This window comes from Piliocolobus tephrosceles, chromosome 11 (genome assembly GCF_002776525.5).
Source record: "Piliocolobus tephrosceles isolate RC106 chromosome 11, ASM277652v3, whole genome shotgun sequence".
Classification (NCBI taxonomy): domain Eukaryota; kingdom Metazoa; phylum Chordata; class Mammalia; order Primates; family Cercopithecidae; genus Piliocolobus; species Piliocolobus tephrosceles.
The window spans coordinates 63,822,570-63,838,835 of NC_045444.1; the positions used below are offsets into that span (position 1 = coordinate 63,822,570).

At 38.5% G+C, this 16,266-nt stretch overlaps 1 protein-coding gene across 4 annotated transcripts in view; it reads right to left on the reverse strand.

The window, feature by feature from the left end:
- Nucleotides 1-16,266, reverse strand: part of PDE11A (phosphodiesterase 11A) — a 514,093-nt gene that overhangs the window by 221,238 nt on the left and 276,589 nt on the right. For all 4 annotated transcript variants that reach the window (XM_023212325.2, XM_026454253.1, XM_023212327.2 and 1 more), the window contains one exon: nucleotides 3,481-3,613. In XM_023212325.2, the coding sequence (XP_023068093.1) occupies nucleotides 3,481-3,613 (133 nt within the window). The remainder of the gene's footprint in view (nucleotides 1-3,480; nucleotides 3,614-16,266) is intronic.

A 16,266-nucleotide genomic window follows, 5' to 3' on the forward strand; every position in this document is an offset into this window, starting at 1 on the left:
CCCCCCCCCCCCATGATAGGCCCCGGTGTGTGATGTTCCCCTTTCCAAGTCCAAGTGATCTCATTGTTCAGTTCCCACCTATGAGTGAGAACATTTTCTTAATCCAGTCTGTCACAGATGGACATTTGGGTTGATTCCAAGTCTTTGCTATTGTGAATAGTGCCGCAATAAACATACGTGTGCATGTGTCTTTATAGCAGCATGATTTATAATCCTTTTGGTATATACCCAGTAGTGGGATGGCTGGGTCATATGGTGCATCTAGTTCTAGATCCTTGAGGAATTGCCATACTGTATTAAACTCTTTCTTTAATGCAATGCCGTGGTCTTGTTTTATCTGTGCAGATGGTTACAATGGGGTGAAAGTATGAAGCAATTTCATTCTGTCATGACTTTTTTTTTATCTTGAGGGAAATACTTGACACACTAATCAAAAAATATTACCTGAAATGGTTGTCTTTATCTTATGATCTATACCACCTTACATCAGGCATTGTGGGGAAAAGGTTAAGGTCTCTTAGCCTCTTGGGGGAGCCCTGTGACTCAGTCTTGAGTCTGTTTCATTTATTATTAATAAACAGTTGCCACCTGTCCCTGAGGTAAAATATAATTGAGGAGAGAGGAAGCGTAAGCAGATAAATAGTTTTGCTTGACCTAGTGTGATACATAAGACACACAACATACATACACAACATATACACACACATTTATAGGACATATCTACTAAATGTCTGTATTTAGACAGAACACAGTTTCTCTCTTCTTTCTTTCTTTCTCTTTCTCTTTCTTTTCTTTCTCTTTCTCTTTCACTGTCTCTCTCTCTTCCATCCCCAACCTCTCTATCACCTTTATGTGCATTAATTCCGCTCCAGTTTTTTCTCTCAGAATGAGAAATGTAAACTACCTTTGAATTTCAGTACCATGCAAAGAAAACATGTAAAAATCAGCATACAATGCATCTTAGATTCGCAATTAAAATTTAGTATTTGCTGCCACGCAGATTGAAAGCGTTTGGGTGAGGGACTAACAAATAATAATGGTTTAAGTTCATGCTTTATTTTATCATAGAGAAGAAAGTGATTTCATGAAAGAGTCACCGCTTAACCTACCACAGTTTACTGTCTTCAGACATCATTGCTTCTAACCACTAGATAGGGACATGAAATTTTTATGCCCAATCCCACAGAAATAACTGTTGTCTTTTTGCCTTTGGAGACTCCACATTGTTCTTTTTATGGATCAGCAGAACAGACTGCCTTATTGGACTGGACTATGAGCAGGGAGGAAAATGTAATATGGCTGTATCACAAATCAGAAAAGGATATGGTAAAAATCTGCCTGTAGTAAAATGATATGGTGTATTCAAACTCACTATATTGTAATAGCAAGAAGTATGCTTGAGATATTAATTGTGCTTACTCAATGTGGTATTTTTGATAAGAAAAAAAGAGCAATGATTGGACAATAATTTTTTATTCCCTGGTAAAGGAAAAGATGCTTGTAGTTTATGATCCAGCATGTCATTCTCCTAGATATGAATTCTAGGAAAACTGTTATACTTGAGCACTTAGAGACATGTACAAGAATGTCCTTGCAATTATATATGTGACAGTAACTCACTGAATCCAAACATTCAGTCACACTATAGTGGATAAACAAAGTGAGGCTTATTCATACAATAGAATACTTGCAGCAGTGAAAATAAATGAATATATTACACGTTTACATAACCCAGTAACGATGTTGAGAGGAAAAAAAAGTAAGCCACAGACTAATACATATAGTATTTTTCAATTTATGCAATGTTCAGAGACATGAAAAATAAAACAATATATTTGGTGGGGATTCAAACGTGCAATGAAACGATATAGAAAAACAAAGAACTGGTGAGTTCAAATTCGAGGAAGACAAAAACACAGCACAAGGCAAAAGTACATAAAATCAGTCCTAACCCAACCACAATGGAAAAGTATATAAATGTTGACATCTGTAAATCATTTTCAGTGTGCCAGTCATATAACCAAGTTAGTAGCATTCTACCTTACCAGAGGAGAACTGAAGGACTTTGAACTGTGAACTTTCCTAAGGAAGGTAACTCGAATTTCAGATTTAATGTATAAAAACTGAGGAGAACTAGAGGGTAGTCAGTGTTAGGAAAGCCAAGGGAGCAGCTGGAAAGGCGCCCCACCCAGACTAGGAGTTCATGTAAGGATTTAGGAGCCTCTAACCTCAAGAAGGAATAGAAAATACATGGAAAATGTAGCCTGGGGAAGACAGTTCTAGGCAGCTACTGGTAGGTGGTAAGTTTGGGAATATAAGGTTTTCCTGCAGAGATCTGCAAAGATGATCTGACTGAAGTTGTAAATTAGACTTGGATCCCAGCCTCCCTGCCATCACCATGTCCTGGCCACAGACAATGGAGACAGCACAGGGCAGGATTAAGAGTATGGGCTGTGGAGTTTGAGTGGTAGTAGGACTGAATCCTTGTCTGCCTCCAGAGCCATAGAGAAGCTCTCAATTTCTGTAAAATGGGAATGATGACATCTACTTCTCAGGGTTGAAGGTTAACTGTTCAGTTGTTATCATTACTAACCTATCCCCTGCTTTGTAGCCAGTGTGATCATTCTAAAATATAACTCTTGCTTCTCCCCCATTTAAAACTCAATGGTTCCCCATTGCACAGAACAAATACTCCAACTTCTTAACATGTCTTTCAAAGTCTTTTGGTGATCTGATCCCTGCTTCCCTCTCCAGTTTCATGGATCATGGCCCTTCAGCCACATTAGACCATCTCACTTCCCCAACACCCCATGCCTGCTCAGCTTTGCCTGGAACACATGTCTCCTCACCCTTCCTCAGCAAAAAAATGCCTGCTACTCTTCAGAGCTCAGCTGGGCAATCTTCAATAGGAAGCCTTGCATTTAATCAATATGTGTATATGAGTATATATATATAGTACACATATGTACATAGAGACATTATCAGTTCATGTGAATTTATCTGTATGATACTCTACACTACCTTAGAATGTAAACTTCAAAATTGTTTTAATATATTCTGTATATCAACACAGTGTGCTTAGATAATTAATATTAAACAATAACACCAACTTACTGTTTCTTGGGAGCAATTTTTATAAATATGGTAGTTGTTTTAGGGTCTATTGGGAAACAACTTTGTTATATACACTTTTTTATTAAATAGTTCATAGTTTAATATAAAATATACCCAATCATAAAACAGCATCAGACTAAGGATAACCGTCTTGCTATAAATCAGGGTAGAGTTAGGCAAGTTCTTCTACCTTAGAGTCAACAGTAGGCAATGCTAAAAATAAGATCACAGGGGAAGGATGCAAAATAATTGCCGGTAAACTCAGGAATTGCTGTCGATCTGCATAATGTTCCTTTTTGTGTTTCAACTGTTTTCAACAGTGTGACAACTGAACCTTAGGATTGCAGCCAGAGGGGCTCCTCTTACCTCTGCATCAAAGCGCGGATCCTGGTAGGCATCACTGATATTCACTGGGAGGCCTGTTGAAGCAACTAGCTCAGCAATGCTGTTATTTATTAGCCAGTCGGAGTACGATGATTTCTCCATGCTTTCTTTGAAACTATCAGAGCACCAAGGTAGGCAGGAAGAAAAGAGAGAAACATAAGTTTTCTTGAAAGCAAACACTATAAACTACACTAATATCAGGATAATCTGTCCTTATTAAGAAGCAGTAAGTGACATTAGTCACAGAACACTAGCAAGGTAATTATCAGTGGCTACTTTGAAATGACTTACCTGCTATAATGTATAATAATTAAACCCATGGGCAGAAACCATAGATTCCCTACGATTCAGAGAGAAACTCTAGGTTGTATTTAGGTCCCAAAGCTGGCAATCATATGTAAGGACCAAAATTAACAATAAGACACCAATAACTAATAAAATTCCATCAACCTCCCAGCTTGCCCTTTTTAATTAAACAGACTAGATGTTTTGGCACAAGGAAGAATGAAACCCAAATGGGGAAAAATCAGGAAGTAAATTGCGAGTTTAAAAAATTACAAATGCAGCAAAAGAACGTATCTAGACTATGGCCTTTTGATTAGTAATTATTTGAAAAACAATTTTACTATCTTAGTCATTATTTTAATAACTTAGTAATATTTTAATAACTATTTTAGTATCTTAGTTAACTATTTTGGTAATTTTAGATTATATTTCTTAACAATAGCACATATCCCACTTACAAAATCTCACTTAAAAGCCTATTTTAATGCAACAGACCCTTAACATTAATAATTAAAACTATTTTCATATTTAATTTGAACAAGGAATTTTATGCTAAGTGATTTTTTGAACTTTCCCCTGTATCACTTTCATGACAGACCCTACATATACAGAAATGCTGTAAGAATTAGTTAATATCCCCCATTCTTCTCCTCCTTGCCATCTTTTCTTCCACAAGTATATATTGAGCACTGCCAGGGGCTGTGGAGATACAAAATTGAGAACTGTTCAAATTAGTATTGGCCAGGAAAATTTTCCTGGATGATGTCTGATTTGTGGCTTGGCAAGTGACAACTGAAATTACGTGAATGGATGCAAGCATACTAGGGCAAGGTTTTCAAGCTGACTTCTGTGGAACCCTGGATTTCATGAGATGAGTACACTACAGCAAGAATAATAATCACTCTATTGACTTTTTAATCTAAACTGCACTATAAGTAAGAAAACACTAAACATGCACACCGTCTTTGTTATTATGCAATAATGTCCCTGTGTGAAATTATGCCATGTTGAGAAGGCAGGAAACTGCATGGAAAGGCCATTGGATGCATGAGTGAGTGGGACACATAGACATTATTTACCATCATTAATAGATCTCATCTGTAATGACTGCTGCCCCGTGTCTGATAAATTCAGCATGTATTTGTAATGTTATTCATCCCTTATTGCATGTTAAACATTAATAATATATAAACTTTATTCTCTATGACTCTTTGGCTGAAAAATGGAAGTTTTAATAAAAAGCTGAGTCTTGTAGTTCTTAGATGGCACCTAAATCAAAGAAGTAAAAAGAATGAGTACTTCAAGGAGAAAAGGAAGCTTTATTTTCTAAAACAAAACAACAAAGAATTTTTTATTTTCTCTTTGCTGTTTTATATACATCGCATTTCATGAGATGAAATTTTATGTTGTGCTGCAATGAAAGCAAAATCTAGGAAGAAACAAGATAATGCACCTCACACAAAGATCTAACGTAGTGAAGTCATTTCTAAGTTTTTAAAAGGGTATGGGCTAAATTCTGACCTTTCTTTCAGGGATTAATTGGCTTGCCAGTTCACTCTGCACTGTGTACTTTATTCCACATTTTAATTATTGAGGTGTTCTGTGATCACACCATTTCGAAGCTGCTGACCTAGAGTGTTCTGTGGAGTGTGGGAAGCAGCGCTGCAGCAGGAGCTGGGGAGAGGTCTGGGCACAAAAGTCAAGGGAGGAACTTGAAAAATGGTTGGGTAGGGTGGTGCTCAAGGAAGGAGCCAGTTTTACCAATAAGTGCCAACAACCTTCAAGCTGGGTCTTTCAGGATGAGAAAGAGTTCAGCAAGGAGAGATTGGAGGAGTTAGAAGGAAACAGCAGGAACAAAAGACACAAATGCAGCAGAGTACAAAGTGTGTTCTTGGCACAATGAGTAATCCTATGGTGGGAATAAGACTGAAAAAGAGGTCAAGGCTCAAAGGTGAGACCTTGATCAAGTTGCTGAGACCTTAGTTATAGGCAACGGAGAACTGTTTTAAGAATATGGAGCAGGGAAGTGACCTGGTTTAAGATGTGATTTTAGAAAGCTTAATCCAGGTACAATGAGCATCAAGAACTGGGTAAGAGACACTGAAGGTGGGAAGAGGTCCTGTAAACCACAGAAGTCATGCAGGTGGGAGGCAATGGTGCTGGTGACTCAAGAGGTGCTGCAGAAGATTTCACAGGCTCTGTGGCCAGATAGCAGCGGCTTACATTTTGCTCCTGAGAGCCTGTGGCCCTATAAGCAGAACACAATTGTTTTAAGGAGTGGGGAGATAGGGGAAAGGTGATAGATATTCTGTAAGCCTGGGACATATTCATTTTTGAAAGTCCAGGAACAAAATCCTATCAGTAATCAGGACTGAAAACTCTAATCCAGAGTTAGGATAATTTTCAGGGAGAATAAAATGCATGAGATCACTCAGGGACAGAACATGTAGGGAAATCTATATCTAGGGAAGGGAAGGAGAAGAAAAGTAGTAATAAAGGGGGAGGGGAGAAAGAGAAGAAATTTTAAGGAGGAAAAACTTAAATTTATTGCCATCTACTGTGGGCCAAGGGTCAGGTCAGATACTTTACCTGACTAATTTGTTTTGTCCTCAGATAAATCCTATGAGATGGATATGCTTCTCTATATTTTATAGATCAGAAAATGGAGACCTAGGGTGCTCAATAACTTTCCCAAGTGGAGATAGAAGTTTCACCTAAATCTGACCCCAACATCCTAAATTATAGTATTTTTCCTGTTACCTTTCCAAAGGAGTTAATGGATAGCGTTATAGCAAGAATAGTGGGTTGTCACCTAAGAACAAATAGACAGGGGCAGTCCACATCAGAGAGAGTTTAAGGAAGCTGCTAAAGAAGTAAACACTTCAGTCTGAGACTTTAGTCACAGGAAGGGGTAGGAAAAACCACTGGAGTTGATAATTAAGAGCTTTAGGTCCCTACTTACAGAATTCCAAAAGAAGATATGATGACAAAAACACTTACTGGGCAGGGGTTCCTGAAAAACTCACTCTAAATCTAAAACACGCTTAGAATTTGGCTTGGTTCAGTATGCATACTGAATTGAAATCATTGTAAAATCAGTGAACAGTGTAGAAGGAATATTGACTCTGTGCAAGGCACAGTTGAGGCGGTTTCTAAAGTATAAGCTATGATCTTTGCCCTCAGAGAGGTTGCTACTTGGCTGGGGAGATGAGAAATAAACACACTGACATTTAAACAATACAAAAATTAAATGCCCACTTCAAATTTCAAATGAAAAGATTTTCACATAGCTGTGTTGATAAGTTGCCAAGTCAACTGTACCAATCACGAATGCTGAAGACGTCCATGGAGGGAGAAATGACTTCAGGTGTTGTAATCTAGCTAAGGCTTCAGAGAGAAGGTGAGATTCGAACTGACCTATAGGTCAGTGCAACAGTGCAAACAGATTTTCTGAAAATCATCTCCGCATTTCTTCAGTTCAGTGTTGCACAGGGACATAAATTAAGGCCTGACTGATCAGATCCTCAGAGAGACAGACAGTAAAGTTGATTTGTCACTTGGTATTTACATCACTGTCTTAGTCCATTCAGGCTGATAGGGCAAAATACCATAAGTTGGGTGACTTATAAACAACAAATATTTATTTCTCACAGTTTTGAGACTGGCAAGACCAAGATCAAGGCACTGGCAGATTCAGTATCTAGAGCCTTCTTGCTTTAGTTCAGTGTCTAGTGCCTTCTTGTCCTCACATGGTAGAAAGAATGAGGGATCACTCTGGGGGCCTCTTTTATAGGGGCACTGATTCCATTCATAAAAGCTCCACCCCCATTACCTAATTACCTCCTCAAGGAGCACCCCTTCATACCCTCACATTAGGGACTGGGTTTCAACATATGTATTTTTGGGCAGACACAAACATTCAGACCAGAGTAATCACATTCTGGCTTATGCACCAGCTCAATTTTGGAATTCCTAATGGTCTCCTATAATACAGAATCATAACACTGAGTTAGAGCTTTCAAAAGCTTGCTTCTCTTCTTCATAAACAAAAGGTAATTTTATGTTATGATTAAGATCATGGGTTTTGGCATACCTCAATCAAATGTCCCCTTTGCTGCTTTCTAGCAAAATGATCTCAGGAAAACTTCATTGGTAAAATGGGTATAATACTACTACTGTGGAGATTAAGGTGATAATTCATGCAAAGTGCTCAGCATATTATTTAGCCCATAGCAAATATTTTCTAAAAGCATCACAACTTTTAAAGCAAATTCTGCAAATGACAGATCCGTTTATACATTTCAGTGATGTGATGTTGTGAGTTTAATCACAAAGGAAAGGGCCCAAATTATTTCTGCTTTTGGAAAGACACATCTAACTTTAAGGGTAAGCTCTTTCAAAAAGTGCCTACAGCTCATCACCTCCCCCTGATTTATGAGGGACCTTTTATTCAGTATGGTTTTCTCTTTTGTAGTTGGTTGCTGTTGGGACAGAACATAGCCACAGCCACATGTAGTTGTGCAGGTTCCGCCTTGGACAGGGATGCCCTATAAAAGGGAGAAGTGGGGGTTGAAATTAGTCTAACTGTGCTTGTTTGCTTGAAGTTGTATCCACCTGGAGAGGGTACCTTTTCCTAATTCTCACAGAGACATTTGTATGGGCTTTCAATGGCCCTCCTTCAAGCTTTTCTTCAACACATCTGAAAATTGGGCATGTAATCTCTTTATTTTTTTATTATACTTTAAGTTCTAGGGTACATGTGCACAATGTGCAGCTTTGTTACTTATGTATACATGTGCCATGTTGGTGTGCTGCACCCATTAATTCATTATTTACATTAGGTATATCTCCTAATGCTATCGCTTCCCCCTCCCCTCACCACATGACAGGCCCCGGTGTGTGATGTTCCCCTTCCTGTGTCCAAGTGTTCTCATTGTTCAATTCCCACCTATGAGTGAGAACATGCGGTGTTTGGTTTTCTGTTCTTGAGGCTTGCTGAGAATGATGGTTTCCAGCTTCATCCATGTCCCTGCAAAGGACATGAACTCATCCTTTTTTATGGCTGCATAGTATTCCATGGTGTATATATGCCACATTTTCTTAATCCAGTCTATCACTGATGGACATTTGGGTTGGTTCCAACTCTTTGCTATTGTGAATAGTGCCACAATAAACATACATGTGCCTGTGTCTTTATAGCAGCATGATTTATAATCCTTTGGGTATATATCCAGTAATGGGATGGCTGGGTCAAATGGTATTTCTAGTTCTAGATCCTTGAGGAATCGCCACACTGTCTTCCACAATGGTTGAACTAGTTTATAGTTCCACCAACAGTGTAAAAGTGTTCCTATTTCTCCACATCCTCTCCAGCACCTGTTGTTTCCTGACTTTTTAATGGTTGCCATTCTAACTGGTGTGAGATGATTTCTCATTGTGGTTTTGATTTGCATTTCTCTGGTGGCCAGTGATGATGAGCATTTTTTCATGTGTCTGTTGGCTGCATAAATGTCTTCTTTTGAGAAGTGTCTGTTCATATCCTTTGCCCACTTTTTGATGGGATTGTTTGTTTTTTTCTTGTAAATTTGTTTGAGTTCTTTGTAGGTTCTGGATATTAGTCCTTTGTCAGATGAGTAGACTGCAAAAATTTTCTCCCATGCTGTAGGTTGCCTGTTCACTCTGATGGTAGTTTCTTTTGCTGTGCAGAAGCACTTTAGTTTAAGTAGATCCCATTTGTCAATTTTGGCCTTTGTTGCCATTGCTTTTGGTGTTTTAGACATGAAGTCCTTGCCCATGCCTATGTCCTGAATGGTACTGCCTAGGTTTTCTTCTAGGGTTTTTATGGCTTTTAGGTCTAACATTTAAGTCTTTAATCCATCTTGAAATAATTTTTGTATAAGGTGTAAGGAAGGGATCCAGTTTCAGCTTTCTACATATGGCTAGCCAGTTTTCCCAGCATCATTGATTAAATAGGGAATCCTTTCCCCATTTCTTGTTTTTGTCAGGTTTGCCAAAGATCAGATGGTTGTAGATGTGTGGTATTATTTCTGCAGGCTCTGTTCTGTTCCATTGGTCTATATCTCTTTTTTGGTACCAGTACCATGCTGTTTTGGTTACTGTAGCCTTGTAGTAGAGTTTGAAGTCAGGTAGAGTGATGCCTCCAGCTTTGTTCTTTTGGCTTAGGATTGTCTTGGCAATGCGGGCTCTTTTTTGGTTCCATATGAACTTTAAAGTAGTTTTTTTCCAATTTTGTGAAGAAAGTCATTGGTAGCTTGATGGGGATGGCATCAGTGTGCTGTATTCAGGAGACCCATCTCACGTGCAGAGACACACATAGGCTCTAAATAAAGGGATGGAGGAAGCTCTACCAAGCAAATGGAAAACAAAAAAAGGCAGGGGTTGCAATCCTAGTCTCTGATAAAACAGACTTTAAACCATCAAAGATCAAAAAAGACAAAGAAAGCCATTACATAATGGTAAAGGGATCAATTCAACAAGAAGAGCTATCTATGCTAAATATATATGCACCCAATGCTGGAGCACCCAGATTAATAAAGCAAGTCCTTAGAGACTTACAAAGAGACTTAGACTCTCACACAATAATGACGGGAGATTTTAGCTCCCCACTGTCAACATTAGACAGATCAACGAGACAGAAAGTTAAAAAGGATATCCAGGAATTGAACTCAGCCCTGCACCAAGTGGACCTAATAGACATCTACAGAACTCTCCATCCCAAATCAACAGAATATACATTCTTCTCAGCACCACATTGCACTTATTCCACAATTGATCACATAGTTGGAAGTAAAGCACTCCTCACCAAATGTAAAAGAACAGAACTTGTAACAAACTGTCTCTCAGACCACAGTGCAATCAAACTAGAACTTAGGATTAAGAAACTCACTGAAAACCACTCAACTACATGGAAACTGAATAACCTGCTTATGAATGACCACATAACAAAATGAAGGCAGAAATAAAGATGTTCTTTGAAACCAATGAGAACAAAGATACAACATATCAGAATCTCAGGAACACATTTAAAGCAGTGTGTAGAGGGAAATTTATAGCACTAAATGCCCACAAGAGAAAGCAGGAAAGATCTAAAATTGACACCCTAACATCACAATTAAAAGAACTAGAGAAGCAAGAGCAAACACATTCAAAAGCTAGCAGAAGGCAAGAAATAAGTAAGATCAGAGGAGAACTGAAAGAGATAGAGACACAAAAAACCCTTCAAAAATCAATGAATCCAGGAGCTGATTTTTGAAAAGATCAACAAAATCGATAGACCACTAGCAAGACTAAGAAGAAAAGAGAGAGGAATCAAATAGACGCAATAAAAACTGATAAACGGACTATCACCACTGATCCCACAGAAATACAAACTACCATCAGAGAATACTAGAAACACTTCTATGCAAATAAACTAGGAAATCTAGAAGACATGGATAAATTCCTGGACACATACACCCTCCCAAGACTAAACCAGGAAAAAGTTGAATCCCTGAATAGACCAATAACAGGCTCTGAAATTGAGGCAATAATTAAAAGCCTACCAACCAAAAAAAGTCCAGGACCAGACGGATTCACAGCCAAATCTTACCAGATGTACAAGCAGGAGCTGGTATCATTCTTTCTGAAACTATTCCAATCAATAGAAAAAGTGGAAATCCTCCCTAACTCATTTTATGAGGCCAACATCATCCTGATACCAAAGCCTGTCAGAGACACAACAAAAAAGAGAATTTTAGACCAATATCCCTGATGAACATTAATAAAAAATCCTCAATAAAATACTGGCAAACCGAATTCAGCAGCACATCAAAAAGTTTATCCATCATGATCAAGTGGGCTTCATCCCTGGGATGCAAGGCTGGTTCAACATACGCAAATCAATAAATGTAATCCAGCATATAGACAGAAACAAAGACAAAAACCACATGATTATCTCAACAGATGCAAAAAAATAAAGTCCTTTGACAAAATTCAACAGCGCTTCATGCTAAAAACTCTCAATAAATTCGGTATTGATGGAACGTATCTCAAAATAATAAGAGCTATTTATGACAAACCCACAGCCAATATCATACTGAATGGGCAAAAACTGGAAGCATTCCCTTTGAAAACTGGCACAAGACAGGGATGCCCTCTCTCACCACTCCTATTCAACATAGTGTTGGAAGTTCTGGCCACGACAATCAGTCAAGAGAAAGAAATAAAGGGTATTCAATTAGGAAAAGAGGAAGTCAAATTGTCCCTGTTTGCAGATGACATGATTGTATATTTAGAAAACCCCATTGTCTCAGCCCAAAATCTCCTTAAATTGAAAAGCAACTTCAGCAAAGTCTCAGGATACAAAATCAATGTGCAAAAATCACAAGCATCTTACACACCAATAACAACAAACAGAGAGCCAAATCATGAATGAACTCCCATTCACAATTGCTTCAAAGAGGATAAAATACCTAGGAATCCAACTTACAAGGGATATGAAGGACCTCTTCAAGGAGAACTACAAACCACTGCTCAATGAAATAAAAGAGGACATAAACAAATGGAAGAACATTCCATGCTCATGCATAGAAAGAATCAATATCGTGAAAATGGCCATACCGTCCAAGGTAATTTATAGATTCAATGGGCGTATAATCTCACATGGAGCACCATCAGTGACAGGAAACTTACTACCTATCACATATTACATTATATTTTGTGGCAGCTCAGTTTACTTTCTAATAATCATTATCCTTGGTTCCAAGTTCCATGGTTTGTGGTCACAGAGCATATACCTCATTATCTGACAACCCTCAAAATATTTAGCAATAATTAACATGTCTTCCATGATCATCCACCTAAAATCATTCTTCTACCCACCTGTCTCCAATCCTTAGGTTACTCCTCTCATGGCATGCCTTTCTCTTCATACCATGCCAGTCCTAGATGTAGCTCCCCTTGTTAACAGTCCTTTTGAGTATGAAAGCCCGTCCTGTTCATAGTCCTCTCCATGGGGTCTGAGTAGGATGAAGGGGTTATGACCACCTCCTTCATTCTAGGCCCTGTTTTACCAACAAAGGTCTGGAGTGATAGTTCCCAATAGGTCTTATTTTTGATAAGTTTTTGAAAATTTAAATTAATATTCAAAGATGAATTAACCAACTTTCTTGAGTCTAGAAACTCCCACCAGAGATATCAAAGGCCAACAAATCCAATGCTAAGATTTTCAGTTTGGGCCAGAACCAAGATAGAGATTCACTGCTGTTTGGAAACACAACTACATCTTGATTACTCCCAGGCCTCCAAAGCTTATGGTGCAAATGAGTTCATGTCAACTCAGTAGTTCTTAGCTGCCATGTGCATAACTGTAAGACCATAGACACCTCCAAGTCCTTCCCTGACCTTCACTTTGGGACAGAACCAAGATAGAGACTCATTGCTGTTTGGAAACACAACTACACCTTGATTACTCCCAGGCCTCCAAAGCTTATGGGTGCAAATGAGTTTTGGAGATACTTATTCTTTCATTCAAGGCCCCTTGTTAAAGCCTACTGCTTAGAAATCACTTGAGGGAGCCTGACCAATAGCTCCCAGAGTGCCAAAGCTTCATGGAAGAAGGGAAGAATACATCTTCCCTTCTGTATGCAGCATGTTGGTGCCTGGGCCCTAATGCCATATTGCTTGTTCCCACATTGTCACAAGTTTCCTATTTAAACAGCTCCTTTTGCCTTTGCCCATACCCCTCTCTGTAGACATAGAGGGTAGGGCTGGGATGCCCATTCACATTAGATGAGTACTCATGTACCAACTCATTCTTTCAGCAAAAAGACAAAGACTCTTATCACTCTCTTCATGCAAGTGAATGATGTGAATGTTGGTGTGTGTGTGTGTGTGTGTGTGTGTGTGTGTGTGTGTAGCCAAGACATTAACTGTACACTAGTGCATAACAAGAAAAAATGGCATAGAATTCTTAGCACATTCATTTGTTATTGAAGACTAATGGTTGATTGAGAAACCATTCAAATGTTTATAAAGTTTTTTTAAAGCAAATCATTTGTCCGTGTTTAATTTCATTTGTCCAAGTTTAATAGCTTTGTACATTTAAGTCACAACATTATTTTGATCCCTAGAGTGGGGATATTTAAAAAACTTCTGACTTAAAGCAAAAAGCAGCAGGCAATAAAAATATATTGATATAAGTGTTTGAGAAAAGTAAAATAAATATAGTTGACACCTGAACTTCAGTGAAACTTCCTTAAAAGGTCATAATTAACCTCTTAATAGCTTATTTTAACTCTCTACAAAGTAGACCTCCCTAAGCTCAAGATTCATTTTAGAATAACATTCTAATTATAAAGAAATCCTTTATCTTGTTATTTTGCTAGAAAAAGGGGTATAAGAAAATGTACGTTTTTAAGTGAGTTTCACATAAAGGGCTGTAGTTTAGATTCTTCTCAGTGGTATCTTGCTTCCAAATGTGAGACTCAAACTGACTTCAAAGAGAGCTTCACGAACTCAAATATATTGACTGTGGAGAGATAAAAGAGAATTGCCCTATTACAGAAAACACGTAATTCCTGAAATGTGGCTGCCCCTGAAGTGAGGGCCGGTGAGCTATATATAAACCTCAGGGTTGACAAGTTGCAGAGTCGTGTAGGAGGTAAATCAATACAAGCAAAGCAAAACAAGACAAAGTATAATACCCCAGAATAAGTGACTCAACATCTTTAATTGTCTGAAAATCCTGGCTTAGCTGAAGGTTCAAATACAGAGAACTGTGTAAAAATAAAAACATTATCTTCAGCATTACTTTAAAAAAAAGAGTCTCTACATTAGAAGACAAAACATCTTAATAAAATAATGCTAATCATTAGACTGTGCTTGTGTTGATGTTTCTCTTGTCAACGTAAGAGTTTACTTAGATGTCTTCACTAGAAACTCCCAGGAATCTTTCAAGAATGACCACTAGTTTGGCCTCTACTAAGTGCTGGACAGGAGTGAGCCAAGGCTTGCATTGAGTGAACAATAAGGATCTTTTCCTTTTTGTTGAAAGAAACTGGCACATGGAAACCCATCCTTATATAGATGTCAGCCCAGCCTAGCCCCTGCTTATACAGAAAGGGGTATGGGCAGAAGCCAAAGGGGTATACTCTCAGGAAGCTCACAATAGTAATACTGAATTGTGATAAATGGCCTAATGGAAGGATGTGAAAGGATGTTGGTCTAAGCTGGTCTTTAGAGGATAAGTAAGAGTCCACCTGGAAGAGAAAGAAGATAAAAACCAATTCAGACAAAACTATAGCATGAGTAAAGCTTTAAGAAGTATGGGGTTTTCTGTATTGGTATAGTAAATAATAGAGCTGATGCCTAAGCTACATGGTGGAAGTGATGAATAAGGCTACCGTGGAAGAGGCCAACCAATACGTTGTGTGGTTCCATGCACAAGGTTTGTATCCCAAACTACATCCATACGGGTGACTCTTTTTGTTTTCTGTTTTTAAAATGTCTTTTTTTTTTTTAACTTTTAAATTCAGGGGCACATGTTCAGGGCGTGCAGTTTCGTTACATAGGTAAACATGTGTCATGGGGGTTTATTGTATGGATTATTTCATCACCCAGGTATTATGCCCAGTAACCATTAGTTATTCTCCCAATACTCTCCCTCCTCCTACCCTCCACCCTCCAATAGGCCCCAGTGTGCACTGTTCCCCTCTAAGTGTCCATGTGTTCTCATCATTTAGCTCCTACTTGTGAGAGCACGCAATATTTGGTTTCCCATACAGATGACTCTCATCTGTATCAGCAGCCCCTAGAGTCCAGAGTTCCCTATGTATATACCTAAGTACTTTCTGGAGACTTCCTCCTGAGCACCTCAAATTTGCCATTTTCAAGATTGAAATAACACACTACCCTTGATGCACTAGTGGTGCATCAATGAAGAGTGTGTGACCATTAACTAAAAATAGATTATTAGAGTGGGACTGAAAGTTTCAACATAAACACAATCTATTTTCTCATTACCAAGGAATGATTGTCAATTGCCCTTCTGACAGCTTGAGTGTTACCCAGTGAGGGGTAGAAGCCAGAGAGGCAAGGAGTCAGGAACTCAAATAACTATTTGGGACAGATTTCTTTTTAATGCTTTGCAAACCAAATACTGATTTTTGATCTATATGATAGTATTTGACATTTTGTTTCATTGACTAGAGGTCAATCTGAGGTTGGGTTCACAAAAAGAAACTGCATTCCTTACTTTTTTCCCCCTCAGCTCAGCCTGTCTATCCCTGGAGCCCTTCCTGAAGCCTCCAGCTGTGCAATGCTTTTTGAAGTTGTCTTTTAATTAGAAGATTAGGGAACTAAGTAAATACCAGTGGGACTCAAAGCTAGGACCTCAGCAGGAGAGTCTCAAACACCCAGGACTTGGGACATTAATAATCTTCTAATGGCGTAAGTATGTCTTTGAAGGTTATCGAACAAGTCTTT